Here is a 20,875-nt window from a genome sequence, read left to right as displayed (position 1 = left end):
TATTGCTTGATAATTTATTGGATATAATGCTTGCATAATTCATATAGTATATATATAAAAAATCGATTGCTATATACTTTGTAATTCGTATAACTTGTATAAAACTAAATGTCTTTATTTCTTTCTTTTTTTTTTGAGTTTAAATGAATGTTTTCGTGCACTGAGCATTAGGGTCCAACATAAAATTCGTGAGGCAATGGGCACATACCTCTCTCTCTGTCTGTCTTCCGTTCTCTAATCCGAATCGGACGATATATTGGTACAGGAATCATGGGCAATGCGCTTGTTTATAGGATTATAAATGCCATTGAGTGCATAGGGTCCGCGATAACTAATTATATTCTTTGGTGTCTCATGGATCTTCACCTCGTACAGGAGTTCGGGCTTCTTTAGCTGCAGCCGTATGTTGTTCCAAATGTAAACGGCTAGATTCTCTGTTGTACTGGGCTAAAAAGGAAGGATCATTATTATTTGGGCTAATATTATTGATACTGATAAAATGTACTGTCTTGGCAAAGAATTCCACATCCTTATCGAGATTCTTGTGGTCTAGATTCTTCATTATGACTGCCTCAATGGCATCCTTGAGTTCGGTTATGTTTAGGACCATTCCAGTGCGTTGATCAATGGGTCCACGAACGGTTATCTCCACTGAAAGCGGCAGGAAAGAAGGAGCAGATTAATTGAGAGTACCTTTGGGACCAATGGGACCACGAATTCTTCAATAATGTTCGTTTTAGATACCCATATCGATTGAAAAACGAATGGTTGTCTTTAAATAGAGGTTTGTAAAGGCCTGTTCCCTGCTGATGTTACAACGGGAAGACACAAGGAGATATTTATGGAGAATCCTTAGCTTAAGCCCCGATCCAGCCTGTATTCCTGTATTTCCCTACGAACATTGTCCGAAAATCCATATCCCAAACAAGCAATAAACTCTGATCACTCCCAACCACATTCATCATCTATTCCCCCGTCTAATAATATCATTTTTATGCCTCTCTGAGCGTTGAACTTGAATGCTAGTTTGATAAGCGAGATTGTTGGCCAAGGTTTTCTATGGTTAGGTATTTTTTGTGTCTCATATTTCCAGCCGTCACTGGGTTATATCTGATTAAAGCCAGTTGTTAAACGATATCGATGTCGATTTGCAAACTAATCATGCATTAAAATGAATGCTTTTGTGCTGTCGGGTGTTGGGATGTCTGGCACTCACCTGTGTAGTTGTGGCCATGGCCATTGAAATTATTGCATTTGCCAAACACTTCCAGATTCTCGGCATCGGTTAACTGGGGGCTGCAAAGAAATTGAACGAACGAGTCAATAAATTGAACTAAATTGCTGCGGCAAAATATAATTGAATCAACTGAATTGATTTGATTCATTGGGGATCGGGGGGTCGTCACCTATGCAGGCGATGGCAGGCGCTAAAGGTTTCGCGGCGGGTCAGGAAAGCAACAGGTTGTTGAGACATTTCTGGGATGCTGGCTGGCGTTCGTTGATGCCTGGAGCTGTCTGGCTGCTGTTGCGGTTCTGGCGATGATCTGATTGGAGAGGTGTTTGTGTGGTTGCACGCGCTTGCACTGTTTTACACTTAATGCAAAACCTGCTGCTTAAATACACGTATTTATATGGCTGGGGGGGCGAGAGAGCAAGGAAATTATTAACAACAATTGCAGTCGTAGGCGGTGTGATTTATCGACTATCAGCTGTTGCGCCGAACTAATGCAAAGTGTAGCACGATTAGTTTAGTTTCGTTTGAACAGCATTGAGGCAAGCAGCAGTACACAATGCAAGCTTATTCAATTATTTTAAACAATATTTACTTTTGTCTACGTATATCTCGTATATCGATAAGAAATCGAACTTAGCCCACTTAACACCCTCTATTTAAACAGTTCAACGACTTGAGGTAAACAGCGGAAAATATTATTTATTGTAAATTCTTCTTGTAGATCCATGCCATCTTTTTTTCTTTCCTCTGAAGTTAAAAACAAAACCACGGTATCATTCACCTAAATTTTCATTATTTTCGGTGAAATGTTGAAAGCACCCTCTTGGCTTAAAATGGGTTAATCGTTCTCCGTCAAAGATTGGAAACCATATTCCTCGATTTTTATATTTCGTTTAATATTACTAGCTAGATCGAGCCTTCCGGTCTGCCCGCATAATTTGATCCAAATAATGAAACTATTTTCTACTTGACTGGTTCATTTTAAATACTTGCCATTATTGGATTTTCCCTAAAAAAAGGTTTTAGCGATTAAGGTCAAACAAAAAAAAACCTAAGAGAGTAATCGTTCCTATTCCTCGATTTTGATATTCTGTTGAATAATGCTGGCTTACTAAATCCTTCAGAAATGCCCACTTAATTATATGCCATTGATGATTTAATTTTTTAAAAGATTAAGTACTTTTAAGTATTGTGTCTAAATTCAATTATTTTAAACAATATTTACTCCGTCAGCTGTTATCGAATGGACATACTCGATGAATTGGGCAACTATCGGGAAACGATTGTTTTAAGGGTGGATGATATTACAAACCATGCATATACAATATATAAATTAACAACGTATTCTGTTGCAAAATACATGCATACATATATAAATAAATTAATTCTTGATTATGAATCAAGAGTCACCGGATTTCCAGCCCATCTCTATCGTGAGCGGACAGCGCTGCCAGACTATTTCACCACACATGTTTCCATCCAAGCAGCCCTGCCTGTTATCGACTACATCACGTCACTAGAATGAAAATTGATCAACAAACGACGCCGCGCTTGAATTTGAAACTTTTTGCATTTTCATTCTTTATTAATAATAATAGCTCAACGATTATTTAAAATATGAGCAACAAGAGCACGCCAGTGCGTCAGCGCATCCAGCAATTCCAAACCCGTGGTAGCGGGAGCATGGCCCAAAAATCGACGCCGGCGTCAGATGCCAGCGGTGGACTGCGAAGAAAAGTCTTAACAAAGACGCCACGACAGAGCAGCGAGGAGCAGCAGCTCCTGAACACGGCCTTCAGCAATTCCGTGAATTCCCCGCAGCATAAGCTAAGACCCACAGCCTTCAATGCCTGCTATACCCCGTCCTCTCTTTATAGACCTACGGCCGCAAGAATGAAAACCCCGAGTGGAAAATCCAGCTCGAGCAAACCGAAAGATAAAAACGCCATGATGATGGACTCCTTTCACAGCGTCTCCGAGGAGAGCAACATGATTGTGGCCGTTCGCGTGCGCCCCCTAAATGCCCAGGAATGTAACCGACAACAGGTCACGAATGTGGTACAGGTCCATGGCAACAGCAACGAGCTCACCGTTCAGGCAGGCAGCAGTTTCGACGCTTCCGCCGGTGTGACCCACTTGTTCAGTTACGATCAAGTCTACTATTCCTGCGATCCGGAGAATAAGAACTATGCCGGCCAGGCGAAAGTCTTTGAGGGCACAGCCGGTCCTCTGATAGAAACCGCCTTCGATGGCTACAATGCCTGCTTGTTTGCCTATGGCCAGACGGGCTCCGGCAAATCCTACAGCATGATGGGCATAGAGGCTTTGGATGATGCCGCTTTGGATGGCGGACCACCACATGACGAGGCTGGGATTATTCCCCGCTTCTGCCACGAGCTGTTCCGCAGAATAGAGGCCGCCAAGGCAGAACAGCAGCTCCAGGTGGAAGTGGAAGTCAGCTATTTCGAGATCTACAACGAGAAGATCCACGACCTGTTGAGTGTGCAACATGCGACGTCCTCTTCGGTTGACTCCACGCCTGTGCAACAGCAGCGACCGGCTCTAAAAGTGCGAGAGCATCCCATTTTCGGACCCTATGTGGTGGATCTGAGTGCCCACTCGGTGGACTCTTATTCAGCGCTACGCAATTGGCTAGCGGTGGGCAATTCCCAGCGGGCCACCGCCTCCACGGCCATGAACGACAAGAGCTCGCGCTCTCACTCCATCTTCAACATTGTTCTGAACCTCACAGATCTCTCCACTGAGGATGGCTTGACCTCGGATACGGATTCTGAGAGCACTGCCTCTCTAAGACAAACGCGCAGGAGTAAAATCAGTCTCGTGGATCTGGCTGGCAGCGAACGGATCAGTGTCTCGGGATCGAATGGCGAGAGGATACGTGAGGGCGTTAGCATCAACAAGAGCCTCCTGACACTGGGAAAAGTCATTGCCGCCCTGGCAGATGGACGCAAAGCGGGCGGCGGCAATGGACCCTCGACGCCCAGCACCTTTGTTCCGTATAGGGAGAGCGTTCTCACCTGGCTATTGAGGGTGAGTAGTATTGCCCAATGGGTGCACATTTTGATTGCTTAACTCTTTATCAATTAGGTTATCATTTTGGTCTACTTTTGACGCAAGGATGGGGGGCCTTTATTGCCTTAAAGAAATGCCCACACGATTCCCTTCTTTTAGCTGACGATAGTTTCCATTTCATGTTGCCATCGCCTCTACAATAATTATCAACACTTTCGCTTTGATTAGCCAATAACTCAAGGGAGGGAATTGGGGGTCTTCCCACAATCACAGCGATTACTCGGAAAAGTAATCAGCGCTGAGACCGGGAGCGGGAGCGGGGTGTTGACCTCCAACCCAGAAAACTTTCCAACAAACTGTATTTCCCCTACAAATATTTGCAGAAACTCAATCTGGTATCGCTCTACAAATATGATTTTGGATCTCGTGATGTATTTGCTCTCTGGAGAGAGGGCAAAGAGCTCTTTCTCTGGCTATTGTCTCTCTACAAATATTATCTCGTGATAGTCGTCTGTCGTTTTTCTTGTCTTTTTGCCACACGCGCTTTGGTACTTTGCTACAACTTTATAATGCCTGCTCTTTTCTGGGGATTACGTTTTTGTGACATTTTAATGTTTGCTTAGACAATTTAGTTGTATGCTAATATCTTCAAAAAATAGATCATTTTACTAGAGACTTCTATGGGAAGAGAGAAGAGGTTGAAGAGGGAACGATTAGATTGGCCTTAGAGCATGTTGATCTCAAAGATAATCCTAATACCTTTAGCATTCCATCACTGAATAATGGGTAAACCTTTAAGATTCAATCGTTTCGGATTGATTTTCTCTATTATAATGAGAATACATTCAGGATTGCATAGTTTTCTCTTGATTAATCTTTATTTATTCGAAATACATTTAAGATTCAATCGTTTTCGCTTGATTTTCTCTCAAAATCCTGTTAAGATTCAATCTTTCTTATCTAGATCTATCTCCTAGCCCTCGTTCATTATTTTACTTTACTTCCAATTCTCTTTTTATTATATTTCCAAATTTTATCATATAATTAAGACCCACTTTTCAATTTGTCAATATTTCTTTTTCCAATTCTTTATCAAAATTCAACAAAAATTTAGCCTTTTTATCGCGGCCTTTAAGTCGAATCGTATCAAAGACCTCCCCAACGACTGTGCTCCAATCAATTGTGTGATTGGGGGAGCTTTTTATCATATCTATTTAATCGTATACCTTGGCTTTTCTATTTGCTTATAGCATTTATGGCCTGATGCAAAAGAAGAAGGGGGGCACGTGTATTCCAGTAAAATTCTAGTATCCGACGGCAAACCAACAAAGAAATATAGAAGGTGTAGCTAAGAGCTTTTAATACCCTATAAAAAGAGATGGGAACTTAGGCTTAGACAAAGAGTTATTTTAAATATTCCTCCTGTAATACATAAGTTTTGATTAATGTCAGGGAAATTTAGTTAAAAGATTATTTTATTTACTTTTTTCTATGCCAAGACTGATTCCTGTGATTCCTCGTGCGCTCTTGAGGAACAAATTCTTAAAGCTTCTCCCGATTCCCGATTAAAATTCCTAAGGGCTACCAACGTCTACCCTCTCTAAAAGTATATTTTCTAGCTAAAAGATAAAATCCACACAACTTTAAAGTTTAAGTCCGTAGAGCGCTTCTAAATGCCTTTGTGGCATATCAAGCATTTATTGCAACTATGTGTAAGCCTCATATAAGTTTTGTGATATAATGATGTCATGTAATCTTTATTTAACTTACAGGAGGGGCTGCTATAAGCATTTGTAACATAGTCATGGGACTAGAAGAGTTTCTTTGAGAGGTTTTATTTCTTTTCTGTTGGATTTTATATAGATTTAGCTTTCGAATTTGGTAATATATAGAATAGCAATTGCTTTGAGCTCTAAGTTCTGTAATTTTTTTAAAGATTTATCTTTCAATTTGGCAGTAGATGGAATTTCAATTGCTTCAAACTAGATTTGTTATTAAATTGAACGCATGAAAAGTTTTAGTGTATAATTTAGTAACTAGAGATCTATCATTAGTTTGGTTATTAATCTTTCAATATTTTATAAGCATATAATTCATACTATACCATTAGTATTCCATGTTCTACAGTATATATTCGACCTTTCTTAACAATTTCGATAGCCAAGTAGCTACCAGATAGGAATAGAAGGTGCCTCCGCACTTAACCTTCCAAGAATAGCACTCTATCTGTCAGAGCTTTACAGAAGACCATTCCTAACAGCAAGATGTCGCAATTATCACTTAATATACGACGTATTTAATAATCAATTCCCGTGGTTCCATGAGTAATTACAATGTTTTATAATATTTTGTAGTGAGAGACACTTGATTGAAGGGAATCACAAGACAAGAACTTGTCGAAGCCAGTTCCACGAACTGTTATTGTACCCTAGAGTCGCCACCGATCCCCAAGGAACGTTACAGTAGTAGAGTACTCTTTCTGGAGAGGCACTCCCTCACATGTTTTGGCTTTAAATTGGCGCCCGCAGCCACTTTAATGGGGAGGGAGCCCTCTCTCGATTGTTTAATCGCCGTGTTGTGCAATCCCCTCGAGGCGCAGGTCGAGCGGCCTTCCGCGTTGTCCCTCCACGATTAGACTTATTTTTGTCTATCCATTCCACATCATATGGTCACTCCAGACGCAATATCTTTTGAGTACGTTTCCTATCTTTTCGTTTCAGTTAAAAATACTTTGTAGATAAGTGTGTGGGATTCTTTTGTTTTTATTTGTTGCTGTTCGGGTCGTACTAAAATAATATAACACTTGATAAGTTATCGCGTCTTCGGAGTTGGGACAACAATAATTTCAGTTGTTGCTGCTGCTGCTGTCGCCTCTTGCCACATTTACAGGCCGTTGGCTCGCACTTGCAAGTGCCTTTCATGCCCAATCTCTTGCCATCCTTATGGGCTGCAATAACAATTTGTACAACAGTTATATGAGTGTGAATAATTTATTAAGATAGGGTTGATATGGGGGTGGGACAGCACTTGGAAAAAAGATTAATCAGCCTGTAAAAAGCGTAAATAATGTAGCAACATTTAAAAAAGAGTACCTTTGATAGGCTTGAAGGTCGTTTGTATGTAGGGTAGGGTATATTTATAATGAGGTCGTTCACTTATAGAAGAAAGCTAATGCCGGGGAATATCAAGACGAAGCTTGTTTCGCGCCTATACTAGGCATAAACTTAGACCAGCTCCCAACCAACCGACCGTTGGGCGTTTCTGCATGACGCACAACACATGGAAAATTTTGGATTGAGGCGCTTGGATGTATTATCTTTAGAGACCAACAAGATTTTCGTACAATTACTTGGTTTTTCCACTGAAATTTCTTATGGAAAAGATTCTATTGTAAAGTTTTCGACTTCTATATAATATATAAACCCACATTAAGGATCTCATCAAAATTAAAGTGTTATTTTTTGCTACAGTTGTAGAATTTGCTCTAAAAAACAAAAAACATACTTAAAAATCACTACCTTTTCGGATTTACAAACCTCTCCTAAAAATCCATAGAACCCTCTCCTTGAAAAGAGTAAAAAATGCTGGCGATAACACTTTTGAATATGAGATCATTCCGGCAGGCATTGCTTAAGGTCAAGAATTCATGATTATATTATGAATCAATTAACAAGTAAATAAAACTGTAAACAAAGTAGAGTATTACAAGACAAGGCGCACGTATACGCTGTGAGAAATCTACGAGCTGTGGCACCTGTGGAAAACGTAATACAAACCTGTGAGCAAGCCCCAATTTAGTAAATGAAATGCTTAACAAATCTCCGAGTGGTTTAGACAGGTTTTAGTTGGCAACTCGTTTCTAAATGGGAAAGTATCGTATCTTTATATCACATGGTTGTACGAGTATACCAAAGAAATTGTAGTTCAGGTAATTGTTGATAGATACATATGGATATGGGCCAGGTAGGATGGGTATTCATAAGCTAATAGGGTTTTCTGAACGGCTTAAATGACTTTTCAATGATCTTTTCCTTGAGTTTAGGTGAATTTCCCTGAAATTAACACGATTTCAGGTATAGATACGTACAGTTTCCGGGAATTATAGGTATTCCCCTAATTCAACAGCCATTAAAAATTATAATAATACGATTCTCCGACATTTAAACACTCGACAAATCTAAATTTAATGAGGTTAAGTGATTATGGGTATTATTTTGAAAGTAATTGGGTTCTAAAAATGATGTATGATGTTCCAAATAGGTCTTAAAAACATAAATTAAACATTAGAGCCATCTTTTTATCCAAATATTTAAGTTTTTGTTTTATTCACGTCTAAGTATTCATTGTCCCTTATTTACCTTTAGAACTGCCGTCTGAATGATTTTTCAGTTTTTTCAGCAAACGTTTCAACATTTTGGTAGTTTATTTGTATAGAAAACAATTGAGAGAAATATTTTCTGCTAGATTTACACACTTTCCCATACAAGATGTATTTAATTTAAATAATTTGAAGGCCTATCCTTCTGTACTATGCGGTATTTTTGTGTGTGCTGACTTATGGAAATTCATTAGAAATGTTTTCGCCGACTTGCTTTAACCTTCACATCACTGAATCAACTTTGGAACTGTACTGAGTGAACCCCAAGTTAGAATTCATAATAAGTAAATTCGAAAAGCGAACTTTCGCTTTGGTTTCGAGTGCAAAAGAAAACCCTAGAAAACCGCAATGCATATGCGGGGAACGATTCTACAATTCCCAGGCCACAAAAACTGGTATTATCAGGGGATGTGGGCTTCCATTCCAGAAATATCTACAGAAACCCATGGCGAATGGAAAGGAATAATAATTTTCTTAATCTTTTCTTAAAGCGTGCCACCTGGCGACTACTACGTCACTTTTGTAGTATTTTTCAAAATTAGCAACACACTCGTGGCTCTACGTTTTTTCAAATAAGCCACGTTGAATGCTCCACAAATGAATGCTAATTGGCCGACTGGCGCGACAATACACCCCAAAAAGCAATAATATCACTGCCTGAAAGCTTTTGGTTTTAAGCACCAGAAAGTTATGGTCTAATTTGTGTTGTTAATTGAACAAAAATAAAAAATAATAAAAAAACTCATATATGGGGAGGCGGTTCGTCTGGCGCTTGTTAAGTCATCAAAATTGTGGCTAATATAAATGAGGGGGCCTTGGGTTTCACAAATAGGTACTGCTCTAAAAAGAAAGTCAAATAAAGAGGTTATAGTATTTTCCAGGAATTTGTAGGTAAGAATTATGAAAATATGGGAGTTTACTTGCTGCTTAATCTGCTAAAGTATCCACAGGCTATTGAAGTATTTTTTGGGAAATGGTTTTCTTTAATTTTATGAGAACTATAAATATTATTTTCCTCATTCTTCGCATTCCCATTCTAGATATTCCTTGTTCTTATCTTTTCCTATGTGCAGTATTACCGTTTTTGAAGGTTTATATGTATGTATTTTTCGATATACAATAAATTCGACATACAAATTCTACGACATAATCACGTTTGCATTACATAATAGAACGTGTTGTTTCGTTTTCGTTTCGGTTCCAGTTTCCGCGCACAAAAAGAATAATTTTAATAAGAGAGCTCTTGCTTATAATAATAATATATACTTATCCATTCCCCTTGCTTTTTATTTAGTTCCATTCTCCCTCCGTTCTGGAAAAACTAGTTAACATTGAATTTAAAATGAATCAAATTCATTGTATAAACAAATTGCATTTATGGCTTCCCGCCTGCCTGCCTGCCATGTGTTGTTTTTCTCAATGCTTAACCGCTCTACCCGTAAATGATATTCCTACTACCCGTGCATGTACAGTACATACCAACATATATACTACTTACACTCGTATTCCTATAGCGTGCTGTTGTGGTATTCATTAATTTGATCACCCGGTCGGGGCCTTAGCAGAAAGAGCAATTTCAATATGCAAGCAATTTTTGTGTTGTGTTTGTACTTGGAGTGCGGCTAGCTCTGAGCTCATCTGTTCTGTTGCTCTAATTCAATTGAAACCAATTGAGCCGGGATTTAACATAATTGAGGTTATATTTGGGGCGGACATTGCAGGAAACCATTCATTCTACAAACATTCTCAGGCATTGTCAAGTTCCAGGTCAAGTCAAGGATATCTTTTTATTGGGGTCACATTACTGTCTCAGGGTTGGATACTCGCATTTACGATTATATATGTACCTGACCTTAGCCATAATATAAATTCTTGATTTTTTATTTAACTTTTTATTGCATCTGAGGGTTCGTTTGGTGCGGCATTCGTCTCCAAAATATTAACCACAATTAGCAAACTGGTGCGAGACGGAAAGATTTCCGTAAAGATTTGTTTAAACAATTAGGGGAAATGTTTTTTTGAGGAAAAACTAAACCAGTTTAGATGGGAACCTACCTCAATGTAATAGATGACATCTGGGAACTAATAACCATTTAAAGAATCATGTCGAAACTGGCTTAAGGAAACCCACTATCATGAATAATTTCTGAAAAAATTCGATGATGTTTTCATTAGTATCAAAGTCGGTCTTCCACTTTTCACTTTAGTATACCTAGTTTCAGAAGAATCACAAATCGAGACTATTGAGAAGTAAACCTTATAAACTGGTTCGATCCAGAGCTTCCTTGTCTTATTGCCATTCGGTAGACACAGTACTCACCATAAATTCCAGAAAATATAACCAACAACCACTTTTATATTTTATATAATTTTTGTATGTTTTTTATTGTTTAAATATAGTATATCTTTTAAATTAAACATTAATATATAATATATATGATATATAACATTTTTTGTAAATTGAAAATTTTCTCAGTACCCGCAAGCAAATTCTTCAAAAATCAATTACTCTTAAACCGACTAATGCAAATGTTTAATGGTTTTTTGTTGTTTTTTGTATCTTTCCGTCTTTTGTTTTGCACAGTGTTTGGGGTCTGAACTCGAAGTAACATATATTATATTTTATTTTGAAGCTTATTTTTCGGTACTTGTAATAACAGAAAAACATTGTTTAACTTGGTATAAACTTTTTGAAACATTTTCAACACTAATATATAATATATTTTGACCCAAAAACTGTGCAATGATCAGTTTGGTTTGATTTTTTTTTACAATAAATACATAGGAATGTCTAATATAGACAAGGATATAATAAAAAGTCGGGGGTCCAAAGCATATATACTCGTATAAATGGCGCCAATGAAGCATTTCTTCTTCCGATTTTTTGTTTGTTGGATTTCTAAATATATAGCTATACGCGTAGGTTATTCCTGTAACTGATCCAATTGGGGAAAATATAGGAAAAACTAAAGACAAACATTATCTGTTGCTTAAACATTTTCTACTTCAGTCTCGTGTACGCAAAATAGAAAATTATTTTTCTGGTTTTCTGGTAACATCTTTTTTGCTTCCCTTGTTATGTAATGTGTATTGTATTTTTTTCACACGTTTTTTTTCTCGTTTTGCATAAGGTCAAAGCGGAGGGGCCAGGCAGGTTCTTGGTTGTTTTTCTTTGTTTTTTTTTTAGTTTTGTAAAAAAAATGTTATTTAAGAAAAAGAGTATGGGGACATAATAATAAGAGTAAACGGTCTTGTAAATTGGTATCAAGTTTTTTCGGGCTTGCTTTCATTTGTAAATGGTAGTGTATTTGTGTGTGTCGGTCATCGTCACTAGACGCGGAAATGCTGGAGTGCCACTGTGGGAAGGGTACAGTTGCATTTTGATTATTATAGTTGTCTCGCTTGCTCGCTCGTCGCTTGCCCAGCTGCCATTTCTTTTGTGTTTGCTTTTGCTTTTCCTTTTTACAGTTAAATATGGCATTGCGTATTGCAGTTGTTGTATTTGTTTGGCTTTTTCTGTCGTTTCTGTCTGTACTGTGTAGTTGTCTCGCTCGCTCTCTCCCTCCCTTTGTGTCTCTCACACCTTGCAGCTCTGCTGCGTGGGCAGGACTGACGCCAGCGTTGGGGTCTGCTGCTGCTGGTGTACCCCCTCATCCTCGTGCTCGTGCATCTCCTCCTCGTCCTCGCAGATGCTGTCATTGTGCTTTCTCTGCTGCCGCTTACGCATGTAATTGATGAGTGGCCGCTTCTTGTGCTCCTTGCAGAAGGGACAGTCCTTGCGCAGCTGTTTCTCTGATTTAGTTTGCTTGAATTTCTCTGTAAGTAAGAGAGTGGGTAAACCATGGGTTAATTAAGAAATAATAGACAGAAGTTAATGAGGGCAGGGGAACTACATATCTGGAAAACTTTCTTAGGGAATGCCTCACCTTACATAACTACACCTTGGGCAAGGCCAGCAAGTGGACTTTCTGTCACGCACTCCCACGTTCTCTCTCTCTCTTTCGCTCTCTGCTCTCTGCCCTCTCTTCTATTTTTTTTTCTCTCCCCTTACCACTTTGTGGCCTACGTGCCGCCGACCCTCGTGCCCTTTTGGGCCGACAGCTGATTGCCGACGTGACGTAGATGGTGTAGCCAAAGCAGCGCTGTTTCAATCAGTGTTGCCACTTTAGCTTATTTTGGTTAAAAATAATTTAGTACAAAACAATTTCTGTTTTTTGATTTTTGTAAATGTAATATTTGTTGATTTTTAGCGAGAAATCGGACAAAAATCATATTTCTTGTTCGTATTTTGGTATATCATCCAATTTTGTGTATAAATGTATGGATATACGTTGATACATTATTTTAGTCACACTACAGTATTGCACATGTTTGCACATTACATACAAAAAATGAATTTAAGGAGTGGCTACGCAATGTGCCAACTAATCCGACAAAAATCGTACTGCTGTTTTTACAAGGCAAAAATTGGGGCCAAGTTGTGCGAATTCCGGCAGCATGCTGTCGCTAAAAAACATATTGCCTCCAATGCAATCTAGCTTTTGGTGACTCTTAAAAATCTGGCAGCACTGGTTTCAATCTCAAAATGCCAGATGACCCTGTGACACACACTCACACACACACACAGGGTTTTGATTGCTCAATTGAGCTTGTGTCAGAACTAAATGGTTCCCATTGATTAAAGCAAAGCCGTACGGATATGCTATTTGTAAACCACCAGCCATATCTGATAAGCGACCTTGCCCGTGTTCTATCAGGAATTGTCGGCCTCTGAGGTAATCTGTACCCTGGAGGTTGTGGCAATTGGCATAATTAGTCATATGATGATTGTACAGACAACAAAAACAGCAGCCAGCACTCCTTCCTCCCTTCTCGCACACCTGAGATCCATTATTGCGCCTCAGTTTTTCACACAAATACAACCGATGTTTTTTCTTTGCCTTATTTGTCTTTATATCCAAAACGCAGCGACCACCTGCTTAACTTTTTTTTGTGAGTCAGTCCAGTCCAGCCCAAGAGAGGTACAGTCTCGTATTGTCTATCTTTTTAATTAGCCTTCTTTGTATAAGCAGAAGCGGATATACACGGAATGGACCTCAGTGACCTCCATATGAAGTGATTGGACATACGGCGAGTTGAAACACCTTTTAAGAGTCGCATGTGCAGGCGTACGTATCTATTGTTCCGATATCTAACTACGTTTTAATTTTTTCATTCCGGAAATCTTTGGCACCTGTCTACGTGAGATTTTTATGGGCAAAGTTGGGCAGTGTAACAACTGGATTCCCTAATATCTTTCTGCACGTGATTTTTAAAGCACTTTTGCCGAATTGCTGAAAATAATAATTCCCCCTTCTTCAAGGGTATAAAAAGAGCGGCCTCATGGGAAGGGCGGAAGCACTGATAAGCGAATGTTCTCAATGGATACCCTCTGTTTATGCGCAAAATTTTAAGGCGTGTTCCCCCATACATACACACACACACTCATAGTGAACTCCCACGGACAACGAATACATGGACATAAAATCAGGCTGTCTATTTTTAAATTCTCACAAAAACAACCACAATACACGCAATAAAATGGGGGGCTGGTTTTCTTCTTTTTGTTGGTGCTTTTAAACATGTTTTTGTTGTTTTGCTCTCTCTCTCTGCTGTGCAGCGGTGGCGACGAAAAGCTCTGAACGATAATTACCTTGGACGCGACTGTAGGAATCCTTGACGGCACATGAGGATGCTGCGCTGGACGACTCCAGTGTGCCATACGGGAACTGCTCGTAGTCGCGGTAATAGCCGCTGCGCATGGACCCGCCATACGACATGGTCGAGTCGCTGACACAAAAGCCCCAAACATCCATAATGGAAAAGTGTCTAAAAGGTTTTCCTTGTGCCTTCTAAGGGGGGTGGTAGTCGTAGTCTCCGTCTATCTCTTTTCCGCTATTGGCGCGCGTTGTGCGAGGTCGTTTAACTGTGTCTCTCTCTGTCTCTTTTGAGGTTCTCTTGCGAGCAATGAACTCTGTTTTAATCACTTTGTTTTTGCAGGGTCTTTGTTAAAAACGCGTATTTATGCACTTTTTTGTTTGCTTGTGTTTGTCCGTGTCGAATACCCCGTCAAGGTATGAGCCAGTTTTTTACATTTGCATTGAAATTAATGCAGTTTCTTCGAAATTTCATCGGATTTCGATGTTTTCTTGTGGAAGTCTCGGCTGAAACTGAGAGCCGAATGCCAGAGTTACTGCATTTTTGTAGCGGTTCGGGCTCGTGGCTTGTTTTGCCGACTTCGTTTCTCGCCTTTGCGTGCGTAGAGTGTGCATACCCTTTCAAGATCGAGTGCTATAAAATTTGTGAGCTGTTTGATGTGTTCATATATTATTAGTCAAATAACACCCACCGACTGCATATATAGTGGCGGGATCGTATGCTCCATGGTTCAGCTCCTGTGCTTCTCGCTAAATTTAAGACGCGCAGCAACATAATTGTTTATTTTTCTCTCTCAATAAATTATAAAATCAATGAAAAAAATATCACAAGGATTGATGAACATGTATCCATACCTGGTCGCCACTGTATTTATCTTCCTAACGCTGCCTGCTTTTCCCATAAGGTTTTTGCGTTCAGAGGAGCAGTCTTGCACCTAAAAAATAAAAAGAAATTACTATAAATTGGTATCTATTGTCTGGTTTATTCAACCTAAAGGGTATATAGGCTTTGGCGAGCCAAAGTTGATGGACCTACTGGTGTTGGTTGTCTCGTATATGTATGCCTGCATGTGTGTGTTGTGTTTTCGCGTCTCGTGCTTTGTTGAAGCTTCGCTGTTTTTTTGTCCCGCTCTCTCTGCCAGCTTGCATGTGTAGTCTCCCCCAAATATACAATACTACATGTGTGTAGTGCTGCCTCTCGCCATTAAGTACAGGCGCGCTCATGAGATACCGTGGTGCACAACGTTTGTTTCGGCTTGAAACCAATTTCCATATGATTCACAGTGTTTTAGTTTAAAAAATCGTTAATACATGTTAATTGTCTTAGGGCATGAAAAATATCGTTAATGTTGGAAGTTTTTCTTATTAGCAAGGAATTGCTAATGCCACAAAAGCTGACGAAAAATTGTAGTCATGAGATGGGTCTCAAACGGCTGTTAAGCCGGTGTATTGAATACACCTCTTTTAGGTTTGCTAATAACCGTCTAGACTGTATGCCTGCCATGCGCTTTGGAAAGCCTTATAGATCGGAAGAAATTCGGTTGTCAAGCGGTACTTTTTAACATTAGTGCTGTCTCGCCGGTTGTATTTTGTATTGCATCAAATGGGGACAATTGATGAGTAAAAATCATTCAAAAGGCAAATCAATCTCGTTTTTAATTATTTTTATTAATTAACATCTAATTCTTTGGCCGTCGGGAGCCTTCAAAAAATAATCTGTATGTTGCATTTTTCAGTCGGTGAACATTTTTTGTAAATTTGCTCAAATTTTAGTGTTAATAAGTACCTACGTCACTTTAGCCGGTTTCAATTAAGGTGTTTGTTGTTTTTCGTTATAATACGTACCTGTATTAGCAAGTTTTTGTGGTTTCAGACTTTGGTACCCACGAAATCTGGTCAGTATCTGAGGATCGTGATACGTTTCTAAAGGTGGGCGTATACGAGAGGGCTATATTTAGTCAAAAAATTTAATTATATGGTACGCTTTGGTACGTGGATGACTAACTGCGGTTTCGAAATATTCATTGATTTAATTTCCGCTGAACGGTGGGTGTTTCATGGTCCAGCCTCTGGAAGGTCTTGAATTGATAAGAGAACCATACCGCGAGATATCGTCAATATTCCGTAAGCATATTAATGTAGTGGACCCACTGTTCGTTCTCAATTAGCTACTCCTACGCTCGCTGCTGCGCAGCAGTTTTTGTAAACAAGCTTTAGCTCAAGGTATACAATATAGAGAGGTATGGCAATGCCGTTTGTCGGTCCACCTGCACTCTCTCTAGCTCTCTCTTTGTGTCCAGCTGCGAGAATATGCACGTGCATGTATCAGACTGCCTTACCTGTTGTCTGAAATACCTTTGCCGTTTGTTCTGCTCTCTCTCTGTCTATTGCTCTCACTATGTCTCTGCTCGGTGCTGACCTGCTTAATCAAACAAGTGTCTTTTACACATCCCACACACGCACACGCACACAGCCAAATATACGTACTAGCATATACATATCGCCTTACCGAACTATGCAAACATACATATGTATGGACATATGCATGTGTGTATATTTAGTTGGCACAATAACTAAACTAGGGCTATCTCTTTCTGTTCATTGCACTTACTGATAACGGTTCAACGTTAATGATCATTAGGTTGGCTGTCTTTGCCAACGGTAGTTTAAGGTTTGTTCGAATGCCGCAAACTGTCCGAAGCCTTATCATTGACAGTCATTATCTTTTCTTTATTATGCGCATACATATACATTAGCATATGTATATGTATGTTTGCATACATAAGTGTGCACTCGAAGGTTTGTTTGTGTCTATTTTTCATTACTTAAGATTTCCAAGCATCTGCTGGAGGGGCATCTGGAGGGGTGCTTAATGTTTACATTATAGTACCCTGTTACCCGTAGAGGGGAACTCAAGGGTATATTAACCCTGGAATGCCATCATTATATGGATGTAAAGAGTAGTAGAATCGACGAAAGATGATCTCATATCAAGTGTATGCACATGTAATCAAATCTAGATTCTAGACTGCCTAATGAAAGGGTATCAGGAGCTTGAGCTCCGATTCTTTTCTGGTTCAACCTTAATTGTCTTTGTTATTCCGCCCGTTGAGTTTTTGATAAGAAAAGAAAAAAGCCATAAATCTATGGGTAGGGGTTTTTTCAAGCCCGACTTTTAAAATTTGAAATTTACGTCAATCAATCGATTTTTTCACATCAAAATGCCAGGCACTAAAATATTCATTGATTTCACGTTCCAGGAAAATCTTGGCGGCAATTCAAAGACCGTTATGCTGGCCACCATCTCACCCGCCAGCATGCATGCGGACGAGACATTGGCCACCTTGCGCTACGCCTGCAAGGCGCGCTCCATCGTGAACCGCGTGAAGGTGAACGAGTCCCCACAGGACAAGATCATCAGGGATCTGAGAGCAGAGGTGGATCGCCTGAAGTCCCTGAGGAACGAATATGAACGGCAGCGATGCATCTCGGGGAACAACAACAACCCAGCGCCACGGAAGATCATCATAGAGACCTCTGTGGATGACTCGGAGGTGGAGGGACTGCGCCAGCAGTTGGCCGAACGCGAAAGGGAGCTGATTCGAGCCCAGAAATCCTGGATGGAGAAGCTGCGCGATGCCGAGGATCAACGCAAGTCCGAGCTGCGTTTGCTCAGACGCAAAGGCCTGGCTCTGGAGCTGACTGCCGACCAGAAGCAGGCGTGCCTGGTCAATCTCACAGCAGATCCCATACTAAGTGGAACGCTGTTCTATCTGTTGCCCCCTGGTCTGGTACGCATTGGACGCGGTCGTCTACCGGGATCAGCCAACTTACAGCCGGATATCGTTTTGGATGGCCCCCTGGTGGCGCTCCAGCATTGTAGCATCGAGCACGAGCGCAGTGGCAAACTATATGTCATTCCAGGCAGCGAGGACTTTTTGACCTATGTGAATGGCGAGCTGGTGGCGGAGAGACGACAGCTGTTCCATGGCGATCGTTTGGTGATCGGCGGCTCCCACTACTTCCGCATATCCAATCCTTTTTGCACGCACAGAGTCAAGACCGATCAGTTGGTTGACTTTCAGTTGGCCCACCAGGAGATCCTGCAGAAGCAGGAACAGGAGCTTCGCTCCAAACTGGAGGCCGAGAAGTTGGCTGCATTGACGCGCATCGAGCAGGAGCGTGCCCAGCATGCCAGGGACTATGAGGAGCGGTTGCAGTGCCTCGAGCTGGAGCAGTTTAAGTACCAGTGCAACAGCGAGATGCTGGAGACGGAACGTCAGGTTTTGGCCCAGGCCCAAAAGGAACAGCAAACGCCTCTGAAAGAGCAGGTGGGTGTGTACACGCCAGCCCAGAAGTCCACCCTGCTGGAGGACATACAAAGCATAATGCTGAATCCGAGCGAGGAAAGCCTGCACAAGACCCAACTGATGGTGAAGGAAGCCACCCAACGCTGTCGCCAGCTGGGACTGCAACTGGAATTCCGGCAAACCCAAGCTCCAGACGAATTCGGCCTTCTGCGAACGGTGATACTGATTCTGGACAAGCAGCGTGGCCTCAAGGCCGAGTGGCCCATTGCCCGACTGGGCGTCTGGCTCGATTTGCTGAGAGATAATCCTGATCAGACGCTGAATGCCCGCACAATCTTTCAGAGCGTCGAGGTGGACTGGGAGCCATTAGATGCAGATCTAAACGAGACGCTAAGCGACAATTCTAGTCGAATTGCCTTGAATCTGAGTGCCATGCTCAAGCAGCCATTGAAGAGGCTTCTCAATGTGTCCACAAGTAGCAACACACCACGTCAGACATCTACACCTTCGGGCAAAACCCCAGTTAGTCCCTCGCCAGGGAGCAAATTGGTTCAATACACCAAGCGCTTGCTAACCTACGACCCCGAGGAGACCACAGAGGGCAGCCAATTCCAGATGCTCGTCCACCAGGAGCTCCAGATGATGCAGGAATCGACCCAGCGGCTGAAGCGTTACTGCGAGAACGCTCTACTCGAGCGGGAGAATCAACAGGACAACGGAGTACTGGCCATCAGCTTACAGGAGGCTCTGACACGCCTAGACAGTGTGCTCCACGGCATGCGGAGCTCGCTGGCACAGTCAGAGGCTGCAGGCGGTGCCAGCTCACCGACGAAGACACCGAAAGCAGTGCGCTTTCTTATCGATTGACTTGACGTTTAGTTTGCGCCTTGAACTAGATTTTACGTTGCAATGTGCTTGTTTGTTTTTATGTTTTTAAATATATATATTTTGTAAATTGGTTTTTGAAAAATAAAATAATAGCACCCAATGGAAAAAACTTTGTTGTACGTAATACAGCATCAAATAGCTGCCTCGTCCTCTTCCTCCGGCTCCAGTTTGCAGTTCAAATCCATTACCCAATTGCAAAACTGTCCGTCCTTAAGCTCTACAAAATCACCTAGAAACACATTTACACGAGGCTTCTCCTTCGGGTCAAAGGGACCTGGAGTTTGTTCCGTGATCCAGGGATAAAGCTTTTTATCCACACGCCTGGCTGTGCGCTTCAGAGAGAAGAAAACCCGAAAGGCTATGTATCGACCAGTTGGTGTGATAAGGCACTGGGACACATAGCCCTGCTGCGGCTGGCGGGAGAGCAATGAATCCTCAAGAAACGACTGCAACTTCTTCACGCTCGCCTTGTTCGGCCAAGGAGTGGGCCAGGCAAAGCTGGGCCAAAAGCGCAGCGGCAACGGAATGGGGCATCTTCGGTATATGATCACCACCTGGCGTTGCATTTCCAGGCAGCGGTTCAGTGTGCAGTCGAGCAGGGAGCCCTCTGTGGTGGAGTACAGCCGATGACCGAAGAATTGTATCAACTCCTTGTGTAGCTGCTGGTGGTGGTTCGGGGTCAAGTCATAGAAGTGCTGCATATCCAGGACGACCAGCTCCTCAGGATGGCTGTCCAAGAACTGACGGAGTTCCATTAGCGGCTCGAAGATTTCCATAGCAAACAGGGCATGGCAGTAGTAGAACTTTTCGTCCCTTTGAGCTATCCTTAAATCGAAGTAGCGAACCCCGAGACTCAGTTGCTCTATGATGCTGGAGGATTGTGTCTTGCTCCATCGACGTACAAAGCAGGGAAAGAAGCGATACCATCGTCGGATAGCTGGCTCCGCATCTGGCGCTAGTTGGGAGCTGCCGTTTATTCCATAGGTCATGGAATTGTGTGAACCTATACTAGATACGCGCGTGATATTCATTAAGTGGCTGGGAATGATGATCTCATTCATACCTGGAATGGCCAAATTAATTATTGACATGTTCCGCAATTCGGGCGGCAGGTCGCGCATCCAATGCTCCTTGGACATGGCGCAATGTGTAATGTCTAATACTCGCTTAAAGTATTTTTATTTATAGTACAAATGTTGTTGGGGGCGTTTGTACAGTTATCTTTTTGTGCGTAAACAAACCAAGAGAGTTGCCGGATGGTCACTTTCTTAGTTAGGTAAGTATCGATACTGTTTGTACCGATAGTAGGTCTTTCCGATATTTTACCGCCTAAATT

General features: G+C 41.3%; 4 protein-coding genes and 1 long non-coding RNA gene across 12 annotated transcripts; 1 reads left to right on the top strand and 4 right to left on the bottom strand.

Annotated features, from left to right (window-relative positions):
• LOC108163197 (6-pyruvoyl tetrahydrobiopterin synthase) lies at positions 1-1,905 on the bottom strand. 2 transcript variants are annotated; one of them, XM_017298342.2, is made up of 5 exons: positions 1,827-1,905; positions 1,407-1,635; positions 1,217-1,296; positions 506-651; positions 1-447 (listed from the first exon to the last, which is right to left on the bottom strand). In XM_017298342.2, exons 2-5 carry the CDS (start codon positions 1,472-1,474, stop codon positions 235-237), a joined length of 507 nt encoding a protein of 168 aa, XP_017153831.1. In that variant the 5' UTR covers positions 1,475-1,635; positions 1,827-1,905; the 3' UTR covers positions 1-234. The 2 variants fall into 2 exon arrangements, with proteins under 2 accessions (XP_017153831.1, XP_017153832.1); XM_017298343.2 differs by lacking the exon at positions 1,827-1,905 and having other exon boundaries at positions 1,407-1,805.
• Positions 1,906-2,737: 832 nt separating this feature from the next.
• Positions 2,738-19,637, top strand: LOC108161999 (kinesin-like protein KIF14). Of its 2 annotated transcripts, none has more exons than XM_017296479.2 (2): positions 2,738-4,285; positions 17,602-19,637. In XM_017296479.2, exons 1-2 carry the CDS (start codon positions 2,852-2,854, stop codon positions 19,516-19,518), a joined length of 3,351 nt encoding a protein of 1,116 aa, XP_017151968.1. In that variant the 5' UTR covers positions 2,738-2,851; the 3' UTR covers positions 19,519-19,637. The 2 variants fall into 2 exon arrangements, with proteins under 2 accessions (XP_017151968.1, XP_017151969.1); XM_017296480.2 differs by lacking the exon at positions 2,738-4,285 and adding an exon at positions 17,096-17,140 and having other exon boundaries at positions 17,602-19,635.
• On the bottom strand, positions 7,006-14,870 carry LOC108162007. 5 transcript variants are annotated; one of them, XM_017296494.2, is made up of 2 exons: positions 14,338-14,870; positions 7,006-7,214 (listed from the first exon to the last, which is right to left on the bottom strand). In XM_017296494.2, exons 1-2 carry the CDS (start codon positions 14,498-14,500, stop codon positions 7,054-7,056), a joined length of 324 nt encoding a protein of 107 aa, XP_017151983.1. In that variant the 5' UTR covers positions 14,501-14,870; the 3' UTR covers positions 7,006-7,053. The 5 variants fall into 5 exon arrangements, 4 of the variants coding, with proteins under 4 accessions (XP_017151983.1, XP_017151982.1, XP_033249540.1 ...); XM_017296493.2 differs by lacking the exon at positions 14,338-14,870 and adding an exon at positions 8,626-9,191; XM_033393649.1 differs by lacking the exon at positions 14,338-14,870 and adding an exon at positions 7,804-7,996.
• LOC117188962 lies at positions 15,197-16,474 on the bottom strand. The gene is made up of 3 exons (XR_004473022.1): positions 16,347-16,474; positions 16,187-16,264; positions 15,197-15,276 (listed from the first exon to the last, which is right to left on the bottom strand). It is a non-coding gene; the product is annotated as an uncharacterized LOC117188962 (long non-coding RNA).
• Positions 19,638-19,647: 10 nt separating the features above from the next.
• LOC108162002 (PI-PLC X domain-containing protein 2) lies at positions 19,648-20,789 on the bottom strand. 2 transcript variants are annotated; one of them, XM_017296484.2, is made up of 2 exons: positions 20,603-20,789; positions 19,648-20,542 (listed from the first exon to the last, which is right to left on the bottom strand). In XM_017296484.2, the coding sequence occupies exons 1-2, from the start codon at positions 20,676-20,678 to the stop codon at positions 19,671-19,673; spliced, it is 948 nt and encodes a 315-aa protein (XP_017151973.1). In that variant the 5' UTR covers positions 20,679-20,789; the 3' UTR covers positions 19,648-19,670. The 2 variants fall into 2 exon arrangements, with proteins under 2 accessions (XP_017151973.1, XP_017151974.1); XM_017296485.2 differs by having other exon boundaries at positions 19,648-20,547; positions 20,603-20,693.
• Positions 20,790-20,875: the final 86 nt, after the last annotated feature.

The sequence above is a fragment of the Drosophila miranda genome, chromosome 4, assembly GCF_003369915.1.
Source record: "Drosophila miranda strain MSH22 chromosome 4, D.miranda_PacBio2.1, whole genome shotgun sequence".
NCBI classification, from domain to species: domain Eukaryota; kingdom Metazoa; phylum Arthropoda; class Insecta; order Diptera; family Drosophilidae; genus Drosophila; species Drosophila miranda.
Note: the sequence above shows the minus strand (reverse complement) of the source record. Positions and strands in the feature narration are given on the sequence as shown.

Excerpts from the sequence above, each read along its gene's own strand:
- LOC108162007 (XM_017296492.2), bottom strand. The coding sequence starts at position 14,500 with ATGGATGTTTGGGGCTTTTGTGTCAGCGACTCGACCATGTCGTATGGC. Across the intron at positions 12,462-14,337 it reads TTCCTACAGTCGCGTCCAAG|AGAAATTCAAGCAAACTAAA; the intron begins GTAATTATCGTT and ends TCTTACTTACAG.
- LOC108161999 (XM_017296479.2), top strand. The coding sequence starts at position 2,852 with ATGAGCAACAAGAGCACGCCAGTGCGTCAGCGCATCCAGCAATTCCAA. Across the intron at positions 4,286-17,601 it reads TTCTCACCTGGCTATTGAGG|GAAAATCTTGGCGGCAATTC; the intron begins GTGAGTAGTATT and ends TTCACGTTCCAG.
- LOC108163197 (XM_017298342.2), bottom strand. The coding sequence starts at position 1,474 with ATGTCTCAACAACCTGTTGCTTTCCTGACCCGCCGCGAAACCTTTAGC. Across the intron at positions 1,297-1,406 it reads GCCTGCCATCGCCTGCATAG|CCCCCAGTTAACCGATGCCG; the intron begins GTGACGACCCCC and ends ATTTCTTTGCAG. Across the intron at positions 448-505 it reads TGGAATTCTTTGCCAAGACA|CCCAGTACAACAGAGAATCT; the intron begins GTACATTTTATC and ends CTTCCTTTTTAG.
- LOC108162002 (XM_017296484.2), bottom strand. The coding sequence starts at position 20,678 with ATGTCCAAGGAGCATTGGATGCGCGACCTGCCGCCCGAATTGCGGAAC. Across the intron at positions 20,543-20,602 it reads AATTAATTTGGCCATTCCAG|GTTCACACAATTCCATGACC; the intron begins GTATGAATGAGA and ends TATCTAGTATAG.